This window comes from Tenebrio molitor, chromosome 4 (genome assembly GCF_963966145.1).
Source record: "Tenebrio molitor chromosome 4, icTenMoli1.1, whole genome shotgun sequence".
Classification (NCBI taxonomy): Eukaryota; Metazoa; Arthropoda; class Insecta; order Coleoptera; family Tenebrionidae; genus Tenebrio; species Tenebrio molitor.
The window spans coordinates 6,261,016-6,284,310 of record NC_091049.1 but is presented as its reverse complement, the minus strand read 5'-3'; the positions used below and the strand labels follow the sequence as shown (position 1 = coordinate 6,284,310).

The 23,295-nt window shown below is 34.9% G+C and overlaps 1 protein-coding gene across 11 annotated transcripts in view; it reads left to right on the top strand.

The window, feature by feature from the left end:
* The window catches only part of LOC138129734 (Krueppel homolog 1-like), a 70,911-nt gene that overhangs the window by 29,860 nt on the left and 17,756 nt on the right, over nucleotides 1-23,295 (top strand). For 9 of the 11 annotated variants that reach the window (XM_069046018.1, XM_069046021.1, XM_069046016.1 and 6 more), the window contains 2 exons: nucleotides 9,252-9,477; nucleotides 19,597-19,790. In XM_069046018.1, the coding sequence (XP_068902119.1) occupies nucleotides 9,252-9,477; nucleotides 19,597-19,790 (420 nt within the window). The remainder of the gene's footprint in view (nucleotides 1-9,251; nucleotides 9,478-19,596; nucleotides 19,791-23,295) is intronic. The other 2 variants (XM_069046020.1, XM_069046017.1) reach the window with 1 other exon arrangement.

Here is a 23,295-nt window from a genome sequence, read left to right as displayed (position 1 = left end):
ACAATCGACTCTTCAACGCCAACTTTGAGAATACATTTAATGAACGCCCGATACATTTTTAATAACCACTTCAGTAGATTTTCTTAAACTGTGTCTACCGATAAATACATTGATTCCTTAATAATACTTGATCACAAGAGACTTAAGTAAATTGTAAGCATAACTAAGTTAATTCAGAAAGTGATTGTCTAATTGCATTGTCCTAAATTTACAGTTAAATTTCTCTTACGCTGGAGTCAAATTAACATTTACGTTTACTGTAAGCTTCTTAGTGTTATTTGAAACGTAGAAGAATATGCGCTTTGATAATTTTTTTAACTCTCACGTAAGCTTAGTGTAAAACTAATGTTTGGAGAACGTAATCGCTTAATTGATGTACGTTGCATCGACAGTGACTGCACACTGCACTTCACTCGACTTTTTCCGTTACTCAAATCAAACTAACAAGTCAATTGGTTGAATAATTTTTGAATTGGTAATAGTTTAATGTAACTGTAAGGTGGCGCCCTTGAAAGGGAAAATTCCAGATTGGCGCCAATTGGCGGATTGGACCACGTTTACTTTCAATTGGCAATATCCAATTGTTAGTTTTTGTTATTAGTGCAAATGAGAATTTAGATTTACTCTGAAATAATTCATTGATGCAATCAATGTTTCTGATTTGACTTAAACTACTTATTTTAATGTAGGATCAGCTTAGACTGTGACTGAATATTTAATATATCTAATTGATGATTTTTTTTTAATTATGTAAATAAACGCATTTGATTTAATGACACTTACATGAATAGTGCAATTGCACAAGTATGGTCATCGGTAATTAAAAACTAATTAAGTAACGTTGTTTAGACTGTGACTCTCAACACTCTCGAACTGACAACCTAAATTTTTCCTTAAAATCAAATTTAAATTAAATTAATTCTTAATTATTCTTAATTCTTAATTCTTAATTCTTAATGTTTAATTCTTAATTCTTAATTCTTAATTCTTAATTCTTAATTCTTAATTCTTAATTCTTAATTCTTAATTCTTAATTAGACTGTGACTGGCTTCTTCCCGATTTTTTCCATTGCCCAAATCAAACTAACAAGTCAATTCAATGAAAGGGAAGATTCCAGATTGGCACGAATTGGCGGATTGGACCACGTTTACATAAAATTGGCAGTATTTAATAAAGCCCGATCGCGGTTGAGTGACCTTAAACGTAAAAACCGCTTCCATTGTTTAGCTTAATTTAATTGATGCAAGTTTATCGATTATTGACTGTGGGAATTGATGTATCATGAAAGTTTGATCGGCGCTGAAAAATTAACTGGCTTTAGTGAAAATTATCGCTTTAAGTACGAAACAATGAATTAGTCGAGTGGGTGTTAGACGGTGATCGGATTGTTTACGTGATTCAATCGGATTAGTTCAGATGTTTTGGATAAATTTGGTGGAAGTTTAGTTTCAATTAAACTAAGGTGGTTAGTGAGAATGTGAAACGGTGTGACTGTCATTTGTCGCATTTAAGTAGGCTGAGCTTCGCAATTTAAGTTTCCTAATTGTGTAATCAGAGTAAATTAAATTAAATTGGTTTTGTAAAATTTGGGACAAACTCATTTCAAGTGGGATGTTACTGTTCTGTTGTCTGAAAAATAAAAACACTAACAAAAATTAAAACCAATTAAGGTATTAAATACATATTTGCTGATTTGCGCGTGATCAAGGTTAAGTAATCACTTTAGTTCATTGTTAATTAATTAAGGTATGTAATTAGGAACTTAATTAAATTAAAGTAGAGATTAATTCAATTAAATTGAATTAAATTGACTCATTGTGTACCACACGTTCGCAGAATTTAAATTAATATAACAATTAATAGATAGAATGAAGTAATTTTAATTAACAATACTTAAAATAAAATTAATTGTAATAGACATTTTTACATAAATTATTAAGAAATGTCTGTGGTGCTTGATGTGGAGTCATAATTTGCTTAGTTCCATTTAGTTATATGTACATAGTTCGGATCTCTTAAATTTTAACATCTTTACATTAGCATCTAATTAAAAATTTACTTTTGGGTAATTAGTAATTATGTAATAAAAATTCCATTCTAATTGTCAGACCATCAGAGTTAGATTGACTGAAAGTTCTGTTTAAACTTAAATTAAGCACTAGACATTACATTTACGTTTACCGTAAGCTCCTTAGTGTTAGTTGAAACATTACAGAATGTGCCTTTTGATGTTTTTTTTACTGAAGTACGTCGCATCGACAGTTTAGACTGTGACTGGACTTCAGTCAATTTTTTTCCGTAGCGCAAATCAAACTAACAAGTCAATTGGTTTATTAATTTTTAAATTGGTAATAGTTTAATGTAACTGCGTTGAAATTATTCAACTAATTAATAACAAATTAGTCACAGTCTCGTGGGTCAAGCGGACGTAAACAAAGGGCGGTGTGTGAAATTTGCATGAAATGCCAAAATGAAAATATAGAAAAAGAAGTATTGTCGACAAAACAAGCGATAATTTAAAAAAAAATCACCGTTAAATTCCATTTGTTCAGAAAGAAAAAAGCTTTTAGCGCGGCAATTTTTTTGTAAAAACACGACAAACAAATGAATGCAATTTTCTAATTACCTGTGAAAAAAAGTGATAAGAGACGAAAATGTGACGTGCGTCAAGTCGGCCGTCATCGCTTGACTGTCGTTTGTTCGTCCGTCAAAACCGTGACGCAGTAGAGGGGCGGTGCGAATTTCGGAAACAAGGTCCGATCGGCCAACTTGAGCAGCGAGTCGAGTCGTGACGTCACTTATCGCAAATGTAAAAATGTCTCACTTGTTATCTCGTAAATAAATTGACCTAATTAGAGTTGACCGCGCCGAAACGTCGCCTCCTGCGACCAACACCGCGCTGGTCTGCCTCGATTCGTTAGTCGCGGCCAATAAGGAGCAGATTTGCGTAATCGCAAAATAAAACAAACCGATTTGTTTTAGATCGATTTTGTATGAATTATTATAAATATGGAGCGCTTAAATTGTTATTTAGTCGTTTGACAACTTCTTTCAGTTTTGTCGCGATCGCCGGTGTGAGCGGGCCTTTAGCGCGAGTGCCGCGCGATGCCGACTTGACCATGTTCGGTGGCGGCGAGGGCGAATGGACGCCGCCGCCCCCGGGCCCGTTCTTCGACGGGCCGGGGCCCTCCACGGCCTACCAGGGCTACTACTACCCGCCTGTGGTACCCTTCGACTACCCGCAGGTAGGAGCGCGAAAAATTAAAAAGCGAAGGCGGCGACAGGGGGTGGGAGGCGTCCCGTGTGCGGAAGTGGCGGCTTTCGACAAGTCCGCCGCCGTGACCTCTGAACCTTCAAGGAGAGAGGACAACAAATAACAGTTGTGCAGACGAGTGTCGCAATTACTACGATAAATAGGATACATTTAGAGCGAGTGTACAGGGTGGTTGGAAAAAATTCGGATGGGGTCGGAAAAGTTGACAAGTGGTTCAAAAATTTTCTCACAGTTTGATCGCTTTCATGCATTTTTCAGTTTCTGTACAAGAGTGGAATATTAATTAGAATAATTGTGCCACTTAGAATGTTACTGTCTGCGAGTACGTAAGTACTAATTCATGCAGAAATGTAATTGATTACGTCTAGATCGTAGACTGACATAATTTAGAAAATGTGAGAAAATTTTTGAATGCAAAAAACAGACCAAAAACTATCGTACCATTTTTTACTAATTTTACAAATTTTACTAAGTTCAAGGTCTCGTAATTGATCCGAATTTAGTTCAGGTATTTAGTCAATTTTGTAAATCATCTGTTTGTTCTATTTCATTTTTACATTCCTTGAAAAGCAAGAATAAATTGTCACAGGAAAAATGATTAGGTACTAATTATTTTAGTATTTTTTAATTGTCAAAACTCATGACTTTGTAGTAGTACAAAGTCATGAGTTTTGACAATTTTCTACAATGTTTAATATAAAAAATACTTATTTAGCTATTCAAAATAACTTCAACATAGCAATTCAACAAAATTTAAATTATCACTTTACTAAAATTATCAGTATCGATTTAGTCTCTCACGTGACTATTTGATCTAGTGTAGAAAATTATTTTTAAAATGCTTTACATAAGAAACGGCTTACAAAATTCACAAAATATTATTTTATCGGTATTTAATTTAAGTATTTCAGTATTTTACTAAAAATCAAGGCTAAATTTCAGCGGGAAATATTATTACTAATTATTTTTTAATTTTTTAATTACTGCTCCACTATTAAGTCTTAGGTTTAGACACTTTCAAACAGAATTATAACTTTGATATAATTATTAGTAACTAATTAGTAAATTAATTTGAAAGACTATCCAATTCATAATTTAATTATGTATTTGTGCCAATAGTTCACAAATCATCAATTTTTAACTTATGGCGATTTGGTTCCAGTAATTTAGTATTTTACTAATTCCATCAGATTTTTTTCAAAATATTTAACTAAAATCATTCTTAATATCTCTTTGTTGTTTGTAGTATTTTGCAATACCGGTATTTACCACTGCAATACTTCATATTTTAAAATTGATCTGTTTATTTCTTGCACGTCAAACAGATCGAAATTCTTACTAATATAATCAGAAACTAAAAATGTACTAAATTCTTGACTCCTTAACAATAATTGGCTTTAGTCTACTTAGCTGAAATTTCTTATACTCTTCATTCTTTTTCAAAAAACGCTGAATTTTAGTCAGAAAGTAACAAAAACTTACTAAACTATGTACTAGAATCTTTATAATACTTATTTAGTTTTAGTTTATTTGCCCAGAGTAATTATTTATTCCTTTTTTTTTGGGACTTATTTCACTTGATGGCAGGTCGATGATGAAATATTACGCCAATCACATTAACGTATTTTTTGCATCTTAAGCATATTTAGTTAATATTTAGTCTCAGTATTTAGTCACAAGTCTAAACTCCATGTTACACTTTATCTAATTCTAACAAGAGAAAATATTCAATGTGTATTACAGCAAGATACAAAATAGATTTTAGTATAATTACTAATTTTAAACTAAATCTCTCAAGTGACTAGTATTTAGTTTTTGTATTTAGTCGAAATTTTTTCTTTGTAGCTAATTTATAATTTCTTTTGACAGAGACTAATTTGCAAATATTTGTCTAAGCACCAAATCTTTGTCCTGATCAGTATTTAGTCTAATTGCTTCAACATGACTATAATCTAGCCAGAACTTTGCATAAAATTTTGCATATCCAGCTGTCCTGCTAGAGCCAGTATCTCACCCCTCTCGCGATCCTCCTGCGATAAAAAATCCTCCGACTAAATTTTGAAGAAGGTCTAATTTACGACGTCACGTCATCGTGTTATAAATTCAGATTGTCGGAACACCTGCTAATATAAAATACCATACAATCAATGAAAATTGCAAGTGGAAACAGCTCAGACGAAATTGAAGGGATCCCTGAAATTTTTATTACCATCGACCAACTCGACAAATATTTTATAAAACCTGTAATCCCCCTAATTACCGATTACACAGGTGTCCGCAAAGTCGCCACGCATAAATCTGGCCTGATTGCGTCGATTTTTTCCAGCAGTTGGTCTGCAATAATTCAGAATTAATTGAATTAGTGCCACCTTTGAGGCCGCCTGACTAATTTATTTCTTGCATTCTCGTCCACACTAGATAAATAATAAACGAATAAATCTTTTCGTAATTGTTAATTATCGTTTTCCGATCGATTAATGAGCCAGCTACACTTTTCCGGAACCGACGCTGTTTTACCGTTAATTGCTTCCAAAGAAAAGATCGTACCAGAGCCGTTATGGTACTATTAGCTAGATTATTGTAATAACAATCAGATAATGACGGGGCTGTGCTAAAATTGATACTATACGCCAGACCGGTACTAGCGACCGCTTTTTTATTTTAATTAGCGGCCACAAATGGACGTGAATTTGACGCCATTACGATAATTCCTAGTTTTTACAGGCGAAGTACCGACGTGAAGTACCACCACAGTGCACACCACGTGCACCAGAAGCACCGAGACCGCCACCATGTCTGTCGCAATTAGAGTACTTCTCGTAATCAGTACCCACAAAAAGTGGTACCGAGACGTCAACTAGATTTGAGCTTAAATTGTGACACCAAAACCGAAAACAAATTCATCGAATCAGACGTGTACCGCAACTGGTACTACCATATATGTTGTGTTCTGCCATAAACCTAAATTTAGCGATTAGTGAAGGTCTAAAGGTTAAATTCTTCTAATCAAATTATAGGAAAAACTGATTGGTTGTTTGTAAACAGAGTCATGAACACTGAAGCGATGCGGTACTGATTCTCAAAGTTATGACTTCCACCCCATTTTATAATTTTTTAGTGTTAGATTAATCCGGTACTAGTAGTACAAGGGACAAAAATACATCTAAACTTAAATTAATCAGCTACTAAGACGAGTAGTACCATATTTGTATGCCAATTGTTTCATTATTTATTGTAATGAATGCGCGTGGTACGACATATAAGGTACCAAACTGAAAATAAATAATGTTACCTGGATAAAAAGTACAAATATGAGTCTCAAAGCCATAAAAGTATTTGTTTTGTGCATTTTATCATATAACAAAATGGTGGTACCATGTAGTACTAATTGACGCGTATTTGATGTAGTACCACACAAAGTACACATTGAAAGTTTCTACAATTAAAAATATTACTTGTAATTTGTCGTTTGCAAAATTGTGTGGTACTTTGTATTTTTTTTTCAAAGAACAAGAGAAATCTGATTTAAATAAAACACCCTGTATATATAAACTGTGTAATTTATTTAAATTTATAATCAATAAATCTTTGCTTTAAACGGTTTTTTGTATGCCAAGTCCTGCAAAGTACCTAATTGAAAACGAAATAACCTATGACTACATGAGAGTCGTACCAGAAGGGTACACTAGTACTTGCTGTTAAAAATTACATATGTCTTATTACTTCATGGTACTCTGAAAGATATATTTTCCTCCTAGAATCCATAGATGGATTTTTAAATCATGCAGCAAGATTACTTTTGTCCAAAGTAGTACCATATAATACTGATTGTTGAATACACAGAATTACGCTTGTATTAGTGCAAATAATGTACAAATATGAGAGAGAGAATTTCAAAATATTTTCTTCACTGGTACTACCACAGTAGTACCTCAACTATTTGAATACTTGAGATTTAAAATTAATTTGACTCGAGATTTTATGACTTGCATATAATAAGTAATAACATAAATTTGCAAAGCGTTTGTAGTACCACGATATATCTATTTCTGGGAATTAGTGAAAGTTATAATAATCCGAGTAAACAAGAAGTTGAAGTTGTTGACAGACAGAGGTTAATGAAATAAAAGTGTTCATAAAAATCAATTTGACACAATTAAAACTATTTATTATGATTACGTTTTATACGTTGAGTACCACCACAATATGGTAGGTACTTTGTGTACTTAACCTACATGAATACATATTTCACGTCTAAAACCGCGCACTGAACTAGGATTAATTAAGTCAGTACTGGAATGCTTGTAGTACCATATGTAGTACTACAGAGAACCTAATGTAGATCTAATGACAATCAAGTTTGGGAATCTCCAGAGTGGAATTTGAAATTCTGGTAAAAACTTGTCTAGAAAGTGAGAATTTGTCGGTGGTACCAAAGTACTGTCTGCTGTACTAGTTTTAATATTCATCATTGACGAAACAATGAACGCAATTAAAACACAACGACCCGTCTTAGCCTACTTTAGGTCGTGGTTGTTGTCTTCCACGCCAAAAAAATGCAGTACCGATCGTACTGCAACAGTTGGATCATGCCGACAATTGAAAATCCAGCCGTCTCTACGAAAATAAACAACGTCGAGCGAACATTCGATGACCAACATCTGCTGGCAATCAGTGTTTTTTTCGTCGATTTATTAAGTTGGTAGGATTGAAGAGAAAACTCGGCACACAATATGAGCACTCCCACACGATCTCATACGGTAAAGGAACCCAATTATACTTCCTCGTTTGCCTCCGTAACACTCCATAACCTTTAAATCGAACAAAACGCGGCTTGCAATCTACGAGGTGCGTCCCAATTAACCTCAGAGCTAGAGTTCGTAAGTGGGAATCGCGAAATCGACAAAAATCGGCGGTTATGGCCGCCGGCGGTGCGAAACGACGCACAAACAACAGACAAAAAAATTTAACACCATGTAATAGTCACACGCTTACTAATCGAGGATTTAGTACTCCTCTTCTGAAAAAAGTAGTAAAAGACTTGAACTAAATCTCCACGAGCTTAGCAAGTTTTAAGATCGTTGGTACCAAAACAGATTTTTTAAGAAACTAAATCCCAAAAAGAAATATAGAGATTTAGTTGCAGTCAAGGTCACATTTAGTAGTCAAGAGATTTAGCCATTTAGTGCGTAAATATTTTAAATAAGTGTCAACATTTCCTTGATCACGTTGGACAGCTAAACAATACATCATAAGTTATGAATACTAAATCTTCAAGTTCAGAATGGAGATTTAGTTTTCTTCAACAGTTTTGCTGTTTGGTCAAAAGTTTCATCATTAATAGTGTTATTTAGTTAAAAAAAATTCATTTGAGATTTAGTCTCATTTCGTGTGTATTTGGTCTGTTTTGATTAGTCATTTAGTATTAAGATTCAAGTTCACGAGGCGTGATTGCACTTTGTGAGTTTTCAATATGATTTAGTTTTATTTCTGCTTAACTAAATCGTTTGATTTTTCAAGCTAAGTGGTTGAAACTAAGCGAACTAAATATTGGGAGGTATTTAGCGTAAAATTTAGTGACAGAACCGTAGGACGACATACGCGCCGTCCCCACTAAAATTAGCCCAATTAACACCCCCACCCCCGTCGATAAGATTAAAATCGAAAAGTGGAATCCGGCTAAGCGGCGCTGGAAAAACTCCCCCTGTCGCCCCCTGCGCCCTAATGAAATATTAAAACTGAAGCATTATTTTAATAATGACGAATTAAAACGGCAGGTAAGCGTCGAAATCTCAGAAAGCTGTGATTAAAAACGAGAGGGCAAAACGAAAAACGGAAAGGACGGGGTTAAAAAGTTGGAAAGAAATTAAAAGGGATAGTCTCGGCGCGTCCAGGGCCGTAATCGACACGATTCTCTCACTACACACCAGATCCGAGGTGTGGCATGGGGTTGACGATGGTGTTTCCTGTTTGCAGATTTTCATGCACAAGTCCGCCATGCAGATGCACGCCAGGGAGCTGACGGGCAGGTCAGAAGTCAAACCTCACCAGTGCCAGCAGTGTTTGAAGTCCTTCAGCAGCAACCACCAGTTAGTCCAACATATCAGGGTGCACACGGGGGAAAAACCCTACAAATGTTCCTATTGCGACAGGAGGTTCAAGCAGTTGAGCCACGTACAGCAGCACACAAGACTGCACACCGGTGAGTGACCAACTAGAGAGACAAACAAAAAAAATACATCTTAGGTATGCTTAATTGCGATTAATTTTACTAATTACTGCGATAGTTTGACTAATTCTACTCGTTACACTTTGTCGAGTCGGTGAACGTAGAACCACTAAAAACACAAAACAAATCACTTTCATTTAGTTTAATGACTAATTTTACTAATTTCAAAAATTTTGCGCAAACATTACAATTACAAATTTATACTTTACTATAACAATCTCTACTACTATCATTTCTGCCCTGATTAATTTTCAAATTAAAGGAAATTTTTACTAATTATGTATTAATTAAATTAGTGAATTGAAATACGTACAAATCTGGATTAACCGTGAACACAAGGAATCACAACAGATGAGTTTTTTGTTGTTCGTTACGATAACAACTGTTACTAATTATTACTAATTTGACTAATCTTTTGAATATGGTGTGCGTGGATTTTGTGACGCTTGTAGTACATATTATACCGGTTGAATTTCTTTTGATCTTGATAAATTTGCAACAATTGGTACTAATTCGTCTTAATTTGACTAATTATATTTTTTTTAGTATTTAGGGTGGTAGCGTACGAGGTTGTTATTTATGAAGCGAGGTTGTTTGAGAGTCGTATCGGTCGAGTCGAGGGAGGGATGAGTTTTTTCCCAAATTCACCCCTTATTAGGCATTGATTTCGTCGAAACATCCCCTCGTCGTGTCCGACACATAAAAAAGGAACAACACCCATCCCGACACAAATTAAATATTTTTGTAACGTTGACCGGCTCAATTATTTACTGTCCACTTTTTGCTCTAATTACAGATTAAATATTTGATTTGGTCGATCCCGGGTCAGTTTTAATCTCATTGTTTTTATCTTGTAATTATATCGAGTTCAAAGGGCCACCCTTTTAATATTATTACAAATTTTTTCCCTCTCGCCGACTTGGCTCACGATTAAAAATCGATCGGGGCACATTTTTTCCGACTTAGAAATAGGGCAATGAGACAACGGCCACTACCCTCTCGAAGGGTTAGCGAGGGGACGTTCCCCGAAAGGGGTGCGATTTTTATTTCAAATTTCGTCCAGCGTTTAGTATGCAGTGCAGCCACTCGGCTATTATCGAAAGTATGATGAATGAAAAAATTCAAATGTGCACCTAACGCCGCCGGCTTCAATATATCAAATTAGGGCGGGAAAGCTCGTTTAATGACCGGAAAACGACCGAGAAATTTTAAAAAGCTTCCACTCCGACGAGACCGGAAAAAATTTCATACGACGCCGAGGGAAAAATGTATCGGCTAATCGCCGATTAATCGGGGGCTCCGGGAAATCGGCTTAAGCTTTAGAAAAGTTCAACGAGCTTTCGATGAAACCGCACGAAAGCTCGCGATTTTTCGCAAATTTGACCGCCTGTCAAGGGGTTATTAATTTTAGACGCTGATCCGCTCAGAATAAAGTGGTGCACTCGCGAACTCAAAAACTATTCCAATTAGCTAAATTAAATTAGAACATTTTATACTAATGCACCATCAAAATACAAAAAATTAAAAATCATAATATGTAATTTGTAGTTGCGTTTGATCAGTTTTCTCAATTAGAAGCAAATTACTAAATTAATTATGTGAAATAAACTAATGTCTTTTTAGCCTTCGTATTTAATGAATTAATTAGTAGTAATCAGTAATGTGAAATTATCTTTCTACAAACGTATACATAATTTTGGATTAGAAGTCTGAAAGTAATTCATTTTATGAGAATTCATTGATGCTACTACTACTTAGAAGATTTTAATTAATAGATTTAATTAATTTAATTAGTATTGATTGCAATTCGATAAAAAATGAAACTTAAGAAGATATATTGATTACAAAAACACTAAACAAAACAACAACTAAGTTGAGATTTAATTAAATTTTCAATTATTTTTTTATTAATTGAAGCTTTTGGCAACAATGGTTTTCTCTTCTCGCTTTGACTAAAAGTAATTATGTCAAGTTGATCTAGTCGCAGTGATAAATAACTTTTGTCTTAATTATATCAGGTTGCATCTATTATTATACTAGAAATTAATCAGTATCTAATTAATTATTTTCTTAAAGCACGAACTACATCTTCAATTTATTTCTTTCGATAGATCTAAATTTTTACATTTGCAGTTGATGAATTCAATTAATACTAATTAGTCTATATATTACTAATAATTTGAATTAATTGATACATTTGACAATATCTAAATTTGATTATTTTATAAATCAGACTCTCAGACTGAGTCTGTTATTGCAAGTTGTAGCAACTTGTATTTAATTAGTATTTTTACAACGTGTGCTAGAGAGAAAATTCACAAATTAGTGCTTACGAATAGCCTGTCTAGTCTAATTCGTAACGTTGAAATTAGTACAAATAAAAATACTAGAATAGAAGGTCGACAGGTTTTAAAGTTGAATTAAAAAGTTGAAAAAGCAAGAGTTGGTTAAATCAGCTTCAAAGTTATGGAAAACATCGATTTAATTTTAATATCATTGTCCTGTACTATTTAAATTAGTTTTTAAACTTTTAATTTCTCAAATCGGAAGCTTTCGTTATGGCTTTGTGGAATTACTTCCGTTCTGAACAGACAAAAATGAAGTTTCAGTTTAGATTGTAATATGTGAATGTGTTTATTTAATGGACTAATTTTAATTAGTTTACAGTTACTTTTTACTAATTAAGATTTTTGACAAGAATGGTTTTGTATTTACCAAAATTTATCTAATTTAATTAGGAACTTGTTGTAATTATTGTTGTTTAAGTAAGAGATGCCTTATTGTCTTAATTAAATCATTTCAGATTGCACCTATTACTATACTAGAAATTAATTAGTACCTAATTAATTATTTTATTTAAATGTGAATTACATTTTGAATTGTTTAAGTTTTTTAAATCGGTGCTATTACTAATACATAATTTGAATTAATTAGTCCGGGTGAAGACGACGCAATTAAATTATTTAATTAACAAGATTCTCAGACTGAATAGGTATATGTATCTAACTGAAAGATAAATAAAATAGTAATTTATTTAATTTAGTATTTTTACAAATAATTCATATAAATTGATATGACAGAAGAGCTTTTTGGTCATTTGCTAATTAATTTATTGGTATTCATGTGAAGGGATTGAAACGATTTTGAGCGCTTCTGCGTAAATTGCTAATTAATTCCTTGTAGTAATTGATCGGGTGGCTCGATTCTTGCTTTAGTATAGTGTGTTCTGCATTAAATTAATTCCTGTGACTGGAAGCTGGGCATCTCGGCGTCCGAACCTCACCGATCCCAAGCTCGGTTAACATAAATTAATTTAATCGGACCGGTAAAAATCCCGGCTAAAGTGTGCTGATTTGTTCCAAAAAAGCTCGCAAAAAGGGATCGTCCCCAGATAAAAGCGCGAGTCCCAGACGCCAGATCTCCAAAATGCCAAGTAAGTGGAACGTTTTCTATTCAGTCACGTGTCGAAAGCTCCGAAGAGGAGAGCGTCCGGGACTCGCGCCCTCCGGAGGGTCACTTTCAGGCGCTCTTCGCCGAATATCCTAACAACAATTTGCAATGAAATCGTTAAGTCGTGAATAAATTACGAACGCCAGTACGGTCCACATTTCGCGGCGGGGTGGTCTGCGTCGAAGGGGATGGGGTCGAGCGGGGTAGGCGAGTTTCACACTTATCATCGTCGGGGTCTGAAACGGTCGCGTGGGTTGCACTGAGAAAAACGCGAATTCCTGGAAAAAGCGCACGTGTCCGAATCCGGGCGGCGACTGAGTCGGGTCCGGCGCCTCTCCGGACTCGCGACTTTTTTGCCGGAGTTTGCGTCCGACGTGGGGACGGAGCAATCCGGGCCATGTGCCATCCAAATCGGCACAATACTGTGTTCCCTTTGTACATAGGCAAAGCACCGCCCCGTAGATATATCACATGTCCATCCCCCTCCGCGGTGCATTTTCCACCCCCTCTTTGCCACATGCATGGTCGACCCTATGCACACATTCGCAATGATTGCACACGGCGCGGCCGCCATTTTGGCTAGTGGCGAAATTACGGAAAAATTCAGGGGTACGATTGATCGGGAATGGGGTAGCGGGGCCGCTCGACGGGGATGCGGAAAAATTGCGCCTTTCAACCCTTCGGGAAGGAGGCGAAATAGTACGGAAAGAAAACGCGTTATTAATGTAATGGAATCGTATGAATTTATTGTTGTGGGACGGCTAAATGGCCCGTGAATAATTATTATCACAAGGATAATACTGCCTCTGCCAGATTTTATTTGGTATTTATTTTCCGGAGCTTTGTCTCCGAGAAAAAACACTCTCGCTACTACTCGAGCTTTAGGCCAACTGCAAATGACCGCCGAAGCTTTCGCTCTGCTTTATTTACACTAAATTTAAAGCTTTCGAAGCTTTCCAAATGTCAAAGACTCACACCCACAATAAAATCCTTGAGAGACCTTGACCTTACCTAAACTGGAAACAAAACTTAAAGACTAACCTTCACAGCTTCACATTTAGAAAAAGAAATTGTTAAAGATTGCAGATTCACACTAAGAATACATGCCAAGCTTTGAAGAAAACTTGTTAATTCCGAACTGAGAGCTTTAATTTAGCTGGAATATGTATATTTTATATTAGATATGTGCTTTAAAGGCTGTCGAGCTTTCGAAGATTTGCTTCAGTTGAATAACCGAAAGCTTTCACTCACAACAAGGTCATTATGGAAGTTGTGACTGAGTTAGGTTATCGTAAGAGTTTATAAAATGTGGACATGCAGATGAACCTTTAAAGCTCTCTTTGAAGTCGGACTTTGTCAGTTTAGAAATGCGTTTGTCGTAAAAGGAGACACTTTTATCAATTTTCAGCTTAGAGCTTTAGTTTCATTGGAAATGAGCTTTAAATATCGGGGATATAAAAGCTTTATTTTAGACTGAAACGTCGGCTGTCTAGCACTAAAATAAAATAGTTAACAGATATAAAGCTCGGCTAAATTTGAAAGAAGGATATTTATGAAAGTTCAACATGTAACCTAGTCCTTAAAGCTTTCAAGCGGCCTTTAAGCATTACGAAATGTGTCCTTGTGATACTTTCTGTCCCAACGCTTTAATTTACTATACATTTATTGAAAACAAGAGAGCTTAACTAAATTGCAATAATTGTTTATATTTATTATAGATTTTAGATAAGTTATTTAAATAAATTGTTGTGGAGCTTTCGATGATTCATTTCAGTTAAAGTTTTCATTCACAACAAGGCTTTTGTGAGGCCTTGAACTCAACTAAGTTACAAGAGAAGTTTATGCAAGTTACTAAATGTAAACAATGTAAACATGAACCTTTTAAGCTTGTAAGGTTTAAAGCTTAGAAGTTTGCTTAGCCGAGAAGGATCGCATATTTTAAACAAATCATTTGGAAAATTCACTTTTGGCCTGAAATGCACGAAAGCTTGCACATTTTGAACTGAAAGTTCTAGTTTTGGTGCTTATGCTATGTGCTTAATAATTTTGAACGGCTGGGCCGCAGAGCTTTCAAAAGTTTTAGAGCGATTTTGCTTACAGAAAATTTGTCAGGCGCTTAACTAAATAAAGAAAAATGCAAATGAAAGTTATGAGGGTGAATCATGAACCAGGAGCTTGAAAAAATTAAAATAAGATCCCAAAGAGTCCTGAGCTTTTCAATGTTTTATTTTAAAATTGAAAAAAGAAGAAGATTCTAAATAAATAAAAAGGTTTCTGGGCAAAAAACTAAAAAATACAAAAATGTACCAATCTTATCGTTAGAGCTGTAACTAAAAGCATTCTTTCAAAGATCTGGATTACATACATTCGTTTTAATAAAAAGCTTTCGATCTGTCGCGCTAAGCTTTCAAAGTTTTAAATCGCCTGGAATTTTCAGGAGCTCAAGGTGACAAGAGTAAGAGGAAAAGAGAGACAAAAGTATTTAGTAAATTAAGAAATCATGAAAAGCTTTATTGTGAGTTTAATAAGCTCAAACGAGCCCCTAGATCCTGGTTAATATCCTGGCGTAGTAAAAACATTTAAAACTTCATAAAAAACGCAAAGCTTTAAAATGTTAAATTCACTGAAATTTTCGAAAACTTACAAAATTAGAATTAATCAAAAAAATGACTAATTTTGTCTTTGACAAATTGCAAATTGATTTTCTAATTCAGAAAGGTCAAATTAGTACAAATAAAATACAAAAATGAAAATTGCAGAACTTATCAAGATCAGTAATTATAGTTACAGAATTAAGAGCTTTCGGGACTTTCTAAGTTAATTTTTAATTTCGCAAATCAGAAGTTTTTATTAAAGCTTTGTAAAAAGTTAGTTATTTTCATTCTAAATAAACAAAAAAGAAAGTCTATACATCTGAAAGTTGTAAATTAATTTGTTTCTTAATTTTTAGTATGTAATTATGTATACTAATTTCTTAATGAATTAACATCGAATGATACCAAGAAATTTTGTATTAATTTGTCTTAAGTAATTACTCAATTTTAATATAGGTACTTCCTTACAATGTACACGTTCCTAAAAGTAGGAGTAGTCTACGTTTCTAAAGTGAAGTAGTTGTACCAGTACCAGTTTTTAATTTTCATAACTAATTTAAATTGATGTAGTTCCAATTTTTATTAGCCAACGGTAAAGTAATTATAAAGTGAACAAATTGTTCAGTAATTTACCGCTTGTTACCGCTTGTTAATTTAAGAATTAGTATCCACATAAGTAATTGTAATTAGAGCTTTAATTACGGTGTGTAAATTGGTCAGTTTTTAAGCTTTAATTAGAAACTTGAAATTGTTTCCGTCGTGAATAATGTTTACAAAAGGGAAGAGTAAAGTTTCTGTGAGAGAAATAAGTGACCGCTGAAAAAACTGGAGTGTAAATATTTAATCTTCATTTGAAAAAAATTCCACCTGCTCGCTTTGATCAACCCCTCCCCCATAAAACAAAACTCTCCGACTCCGAAGTCGGCAAAAATTCCCGTTCAGACAATGGTCAATGAAATATTCTTTTTGTCGTCTCCAGATAAAGACGCGATCTTCCCCATCTATCCGATTTTTTCCTGATTTGAAATTCCCTTCGACATTTATCTTTTAATAAAAGCGAACTCACAACGGATTAAAAATCCGTAAGAATTTCACGACCAATTTAATGGAAATAATAAAACGAAACTTTTTAATTCCACATTCTTCCGAACTGTGACATATTTTTAATAAAGGAGTTATTGAAAAGAAAGAGCGCCATTATTGGAAAAATCGACTGGGGGCGGCGGCCGCCACGCACAATCAAGACCGGAGGAAGTGATACGTGCGTTTCGGCCCTTGCGTCAATTAGTGTGAATCGAAGCCGAAAATTCCCCACGAAAAAAATTGCTTTACATATGTCTCGTTAATGGAATGAATGATATCACAATAAAAACTCATTATCGCATTCGATATGCGCCCGTCTTTTAATTTGGTTTTCTTTCATAGTTTCTTTTTTTTTGTACGCACGCCGATGACCCTTCTGCGTACGAGCAGATGGTACCGACTCTAATTCAAGGGTTACCTTTACTTGACCATATGCATGTCAACAAAAAACCGGAGGAAGGGGCGGCGGGACGTGACCGGAAAAAATCCAAACATGGGCCGAGAGGGTTCTTTGTTTTCACCGGACCCAGAACCCAGACCCTGACCACTGCAATTTTACACGAAATTTCAAAACACACTCTTATGACAATAATTAAGTGGACAACTACTAATTTCTTCTGAACATGTGTTCACATCAACGAAACAATCGACTCTTAATTCACTTAACACCAACAGACACATCTGGCGAGTGGCTCTTAATTTGACTTGCTAGAAAACAGCCAATTAGTAAATTAGGTGCTAATTGACTCGCGATACTAATTACTCACGCTTATATTTGAGTCATTTAATTGACAAAAGAAAACGAATGTTTTTTTATTGGTTACAAACGAACAATTAGTAAATTTAATTAGTCACAGTTGATAATAATTTAAAGACTAATTTCTTTAAATTAAATTAATTATCTGTTGTAAAGTGATACTGTCTTTTACATTTCTGTTAAAGAATGTCAAATCAATTAGTAAATTAGTAAAAATTTAAATTAATTTGATGTATGAATGAAATTTGAAGATCTCCGTTAGTGCAAGCGAAATAGAGAATGTGAATTAATTAATTTTTACTTAGGACAAGAAACTGGTAATTGGAAAGATCCAGTTCTAGTATATTTGAGAAATGAAGGTCTAGCTGGCCGCGACTGTGAAACGTCAAACGTCAACCTGGTGACATCAGCCTACTCGACCACCGTTGACAGTATAAGAAATCGTGTGTATTTTCCCCCCACCCCAGTGTTTTAATTCCGGTCCGGGCCAATTAGAGGGTCGGCTAATGGCGAATGTGAATGTGTCGACTTCCTCCGGGTAACGGCGTCTTGATTATACGTTATCTGTTAAATTTTAAATAACTTTATCGAAACAATTGATGCTATCACCGGCAATATGGCTATTACGGGTGGGACTTTCACTTTTTGTTCATTTTTTCAGGTCGGGGAGCATCTGTTGAACGGGACGCCGGCTAAACGCACTCGCATCTGTGTGTACGTGTACGATTTTTTATTTGGAATCCTTTCGGACACCGAAATTTATTTTCACCGGTTAAAACATGCCGGCTGATTTACATACAACACACGCTTTTCGATCCGAATCGGAATTTATTCGTTTCCTTCGAGCTATTTCAAACTGGGGAAAGGGGTGCGACTCGCGAAACGAGGGCGCTTCACGGAAGTCGAGCTTTTTTATTAAGGAGATGGGTCAGAGTCGCGCCAGGGCCGGAGCCCCTCTCGCTACCCTCACTTCCTACCAAAATTTAAACTCATTTTCATTTTTTTCATCCTTTTTCATCTATCACTCCCTTCTGGTCCTTTTTCCTTCATTACATTCTTTTTCATTTTCTTTTTATTTATTTATTTTTACCTTGATTATTTATCTGTTTTTATTATCCTTTTGTTTCTATTTTATTGCCTTGTCCTCCTCACCTTCTCTCCATTCTTCTAACTCGTCCATCATCAACATTTAACTGCACATTTTTATAAACCGTGACATCCTTTTATTGCGTCTTCTCCCACTTCACAAGCAATCAACCCACTCTTAACATTATCTTTACCGTTATTAAATTTTTTAACGTTCTTTTTTCTCCCATTCCTCGTCCGCATTTGGCTAATAATCCCGATCTTAATCTCTGCCATTTTTGCGCGCCGCCCCCCGTCATTCGACGGCGGAGGGAGCCTCCGCCAGGGGTGTAAATTACGCCACCTGACCGGTGAGAAATCTCAACGACATCGAAAATTATAGCCGTTTAAATCAGTGAAGAACCCTCGAGGAAGAGATGTTAAAAAAACAACACACCCATCATGCCATGTGGTATCTTTAATCACACGTTCACTACTCACCTGTTCCGTACGCGGTGAGCCCCCATTTTTCGGGGGGCAGGTGTTCTTTAAACGCATTCTTGAAACAATACACACGGGGTTAAACGTATTAATATTATAGTGGGTGGCTTCCCGAAAAGGTGTACTTGAAGAAGTAATTATTCGAGTGCTTGCATACGCCATATGGTGCTATTTTTTTTTTTTGGTTCGACCAGCAAGGCGGCGGGAGTGATACAGAGTGTGGGGACGAGGCGGTTGAAATAAGAATTCGGTGCGTACAGCAAAAACTTGTCCGGAAAATTATTCAACATACAAAAAGAAAGTCAAAAAGCGCCAAAAATTGTGCAGAAATATTTTTATTTTCGGTTTTCAGGCATTAATCATTTATAATTGTCTTCCTTGTTGCTCTATTTGTGGTTGTTTCAAAGAAACTGACATTTTGCACCTAAAATTTTTTTTCAAAAATGTCCCAAAATTCGCCAAAATTTCCAAAAAATTGTTTTTCTCTTCGGTTGTAACCAAACATTTCAATTTTAATTTTCCCCATCGTGGTCTCATCTGTGTCCACTTTCGTCTAAGGTGACATTTCAGGCCCCAAAATGTCCCCAAAAAGTCGAAAAATCCCCAAAATCGTTACCTCTTTTGACTGTTCCTTTCTTGTAGGAGAGAGGCCGTACAAATGTCACTTGCCGGATTGCGGAAGAGCCTTCATCCAACTGTCCAACCTGCAGCAGCACCTCCGCAACCACGACGCCCAAGTGGAAAGGGCCAAAAATCGGCCCTTCCACTGTACGATTTGCGGAAAGGGATTCGCCACCGAGTCGAGTCTTAGGACGCATACGTCGAAAGTAAGCCATGTATGTATACACAAGTTTTTTTTCTTTTGTTTTGGGATTGGGGTTTTGGTTTTTCGAATTTGGTTCAGAGCTTGGAAAGTGTGCCGCTCCGAGAAATGCGGACCGGTGTCTGAGGAGGCGTGGCAAAAGGAGTCAAATTTTCAAACTGCGTCAAGCAACATGTCTAACTTCATGTTGTAAAGAAAGTTTAATTGAAATTAAATGTTGCGTTAACATTATCATCTTAACAGTTAACAAATCACTTAATCTAAATTATAACATTTTAATTATTCTGTTTACACTGGGAACAATAGATTACGATTTAAACGTACACTTAACGTTTCATTTAAATGTTAATTTCAATTAACATACAATATTATGAATTAGCGTTTAGAATGTGACGTCTTTAAGAAACTAAGTAAGGATTTTGTTGGAGAAAATAACACAAAAGTTTACATTAACGCTTAATTTATAGTTTGACATCATTGAGAGGATGTGTGTTAACACATACATTATGAACTAACACTAACATAATTTCATTTAAAGTTAAAATTATTAAGAATTAACAATTAACAAATAACAGAATAAAAGAGAAAAAATGCAACACTATACAAATTATTAAACATTAATTAATTATATTAATAAATTAATATTTTAATACATTAAAACAAAATGAATAATTATTATCATTAGGAATTAACATCTACCAATTATATAAATGAAATTATACATTTTACATTAGTCTTATCGTAAGCCACATTATTTTCACACTAAATTAAATTAAAGTTGATATTTAATAATTTTCAATAGAAAACGATACATTGAGTTAATTAATTAACGGAATTAATGTCGCGTTGATAATGTCAATTTGCTAATTTACATTAATGTTTATCTAACAAAAGTTTTATTTGGACATAATTTATAAATAAATTAAAGAACAATATTCTTTATCACAGAAAAATTTCAATACTACACGAACACTAACAATTAACATTAAGATTTTACATTTACATTAACTTTAACAATAAAGTATAATAAAATTTGTGTGTCATTGTGAATGTGTCAAAGCTTCATTTACATTAAATTAATCAACGTCATATTCACTAAACATTTACACTAATGACACGTTATGTAGTACAATTTGAATTACGTCCACATTAGTGCCATAATTAAAAATGTAAATGTAAAAATCTTCCTTAATGTATAGTTTAATTTAAACTAAAATATTGATTGAAAAAAGGAATGTCAAATTAAGTGTTAAGGATTAGTGTTTTACATTGTCATTTTAAGTTAAGTTTAATTTAATTCAAATTAAGCATATCAACATTGTCCCAATTAAACTTACACGAACTTTACAGTAATCACATTAGTTATGATAATGTATCAGAAAAATGTGAACCCCTCGTAGATTAGCATCGCTTCGTGTAAATGCTAATTGGAGCCAATTAAAACGCTCACGTCAAAAATAAATTCACGTAAAGAATTGACATTAACGATGACAGCCAAACAGTTGTGAAGTTAGCATAAGTGAAACGGTGATGAAGTTAGCGCAACATGTCAAACAATTGTGAAGTTAGCACATGTCAAAACGGGACATTCCGAACATAACCTCAACGTCCGCGAGTTCTGGTGTAATTTGCATTTTCGGACAGGCGAGTGTTTAAGTGGTGCGACCGGTGACATTTATGCACCTAACCTCAATGTCATCGTCCGGAATGTCAAGTTTGAGTGCACTTTAAATGCAGCCGAAAATTTGATAAAAGCAATCGACGGACGGTCCGGGTCGATTAACCCGGAATTCGATTAATAATCACCTCGAAGGACAATGACAAGTCATTCGCAAGTGCAGACATACCGGAAGCACAGAAAATAAGAAAACAAGGTGAGCGACGCACTTTCCAACTCGTAAAAGTTCCCTTAAATTTTTCTTATCGATTCTCTTAATTTAAACACAGTGTGCTTGTGTCGTTTTGTTTGACAGTTTGTTTTAGATTTTGTTATGTTGGCAGCACGCACGTTTAGACATCTAAGGAATTCCGTATCAGGTGCGAAACCTGACCGAAAAATCCCGTCCTAATCCCCAATTAGTCCCCGGCGCAACCCTTTAGGGGCGAGAATCGTCTGAAAAAATCCCTTATTGCTCGCCGAAAGAATTTATAGATGAGATCGTTAGTTAAGATCGTGACGTGTCGACGGTTTTACGGGGGCTAATCGCGGTTTTCGGGGAAAAAACAAACAGAGCCGCCCCCACCCCCGTTTTCAATTAGTTAATTGTGTGAAATATCCCCGGAATGAGTTACGAAAATGATTAAGAAAAAGATGCGTGCGCTGAAGACATTAAAAAAGATCGCATGTTGGAAACCATTCGGTTTTAACCCTTTTGTACTAGTCCGGTACGTTATCCCTGTTAAGTTTCGATAATTATCGTAAGTTATTACGCACAAAAAGCGGCCGCGCTCGTTACGAATCGTGATTACGACTAGTACTTTATATTAAGACAATAGCAATATAGTTTTCTTTAATTTATTTCAAAAATAAAATATGTACCGGCGAATAAATTCTGCTGGTAAACATAAAAGGCATAACTTCTGCGTACAAAAGGTAATTTATCGGGGAATCCTGCCGGTTTCTTGTAAAAACTCCGAGGGTTGGGGTAGAAAAGAAGATTTTTTCTGTCGGGGTTTCATGGCAAAAATTAATTACTTACAGACTTAATTACAGACGACGGGGAAGGGGTCGTGTTGGTTTTTTCATTCTTCTAGACTTTACGAGACCGCAGCGAATCGATCGTCATATGTTCATGATGTCGTGACGTCACCGGACATTTTCTTCTTTCTTCGTTTTTCAATAATCTGAAGAAATTGAGGCTAGCTTGTCGGAGTTTTGATTGATTATCTTTATTTCTTCGATTAATTTCTAGCTTGTACGATTGTAATGGAATCTCAAGGATTCCTCGCATGATTTATTCTTCCCTTCTGCGAATTCTACATACAGAGTGTTCAACTCGATCGAAACCGTTTAAAAAAAATCTACCGTTATTTTTTTTTTCAGCCTCAACCTCACATGTATTTATTTTTACAATGTGTACAATATACAGTCTGTTCAAAAAGTCTGGAAACACCCACATGAAAACGTAACGCATAATTTTTGAAAAAAATCTAGACAGGTCAATTAGTGTTAAAAAAGATTTCTGCTGATATTTTCTTTTTGGTCTTTTCGATTACCTTGAAAAAGTTATTATGTTATTTAAAAAAAATAGGTTTTTTCAGGAAATTTCTTATGTAAATTGAAAATTTTTTTGACCGTTGGGCAGACAATTAAAAGATCTATTAAGAACGGTAGTAAAAATGCGACGTTGCTATTTAAAAAAACCTCTGATGATATCATAACTTTTTCAAGGTCATCAAAAACAGCAAACAGACACCATCAACAGGAAGGTTTTTGAAAACGCTAGTTCACCGGTTTTTCTATTTTATTGGGGTCTTTCCAGACTTTTTGGACAGACTGTATACAAGGTGGAACGATT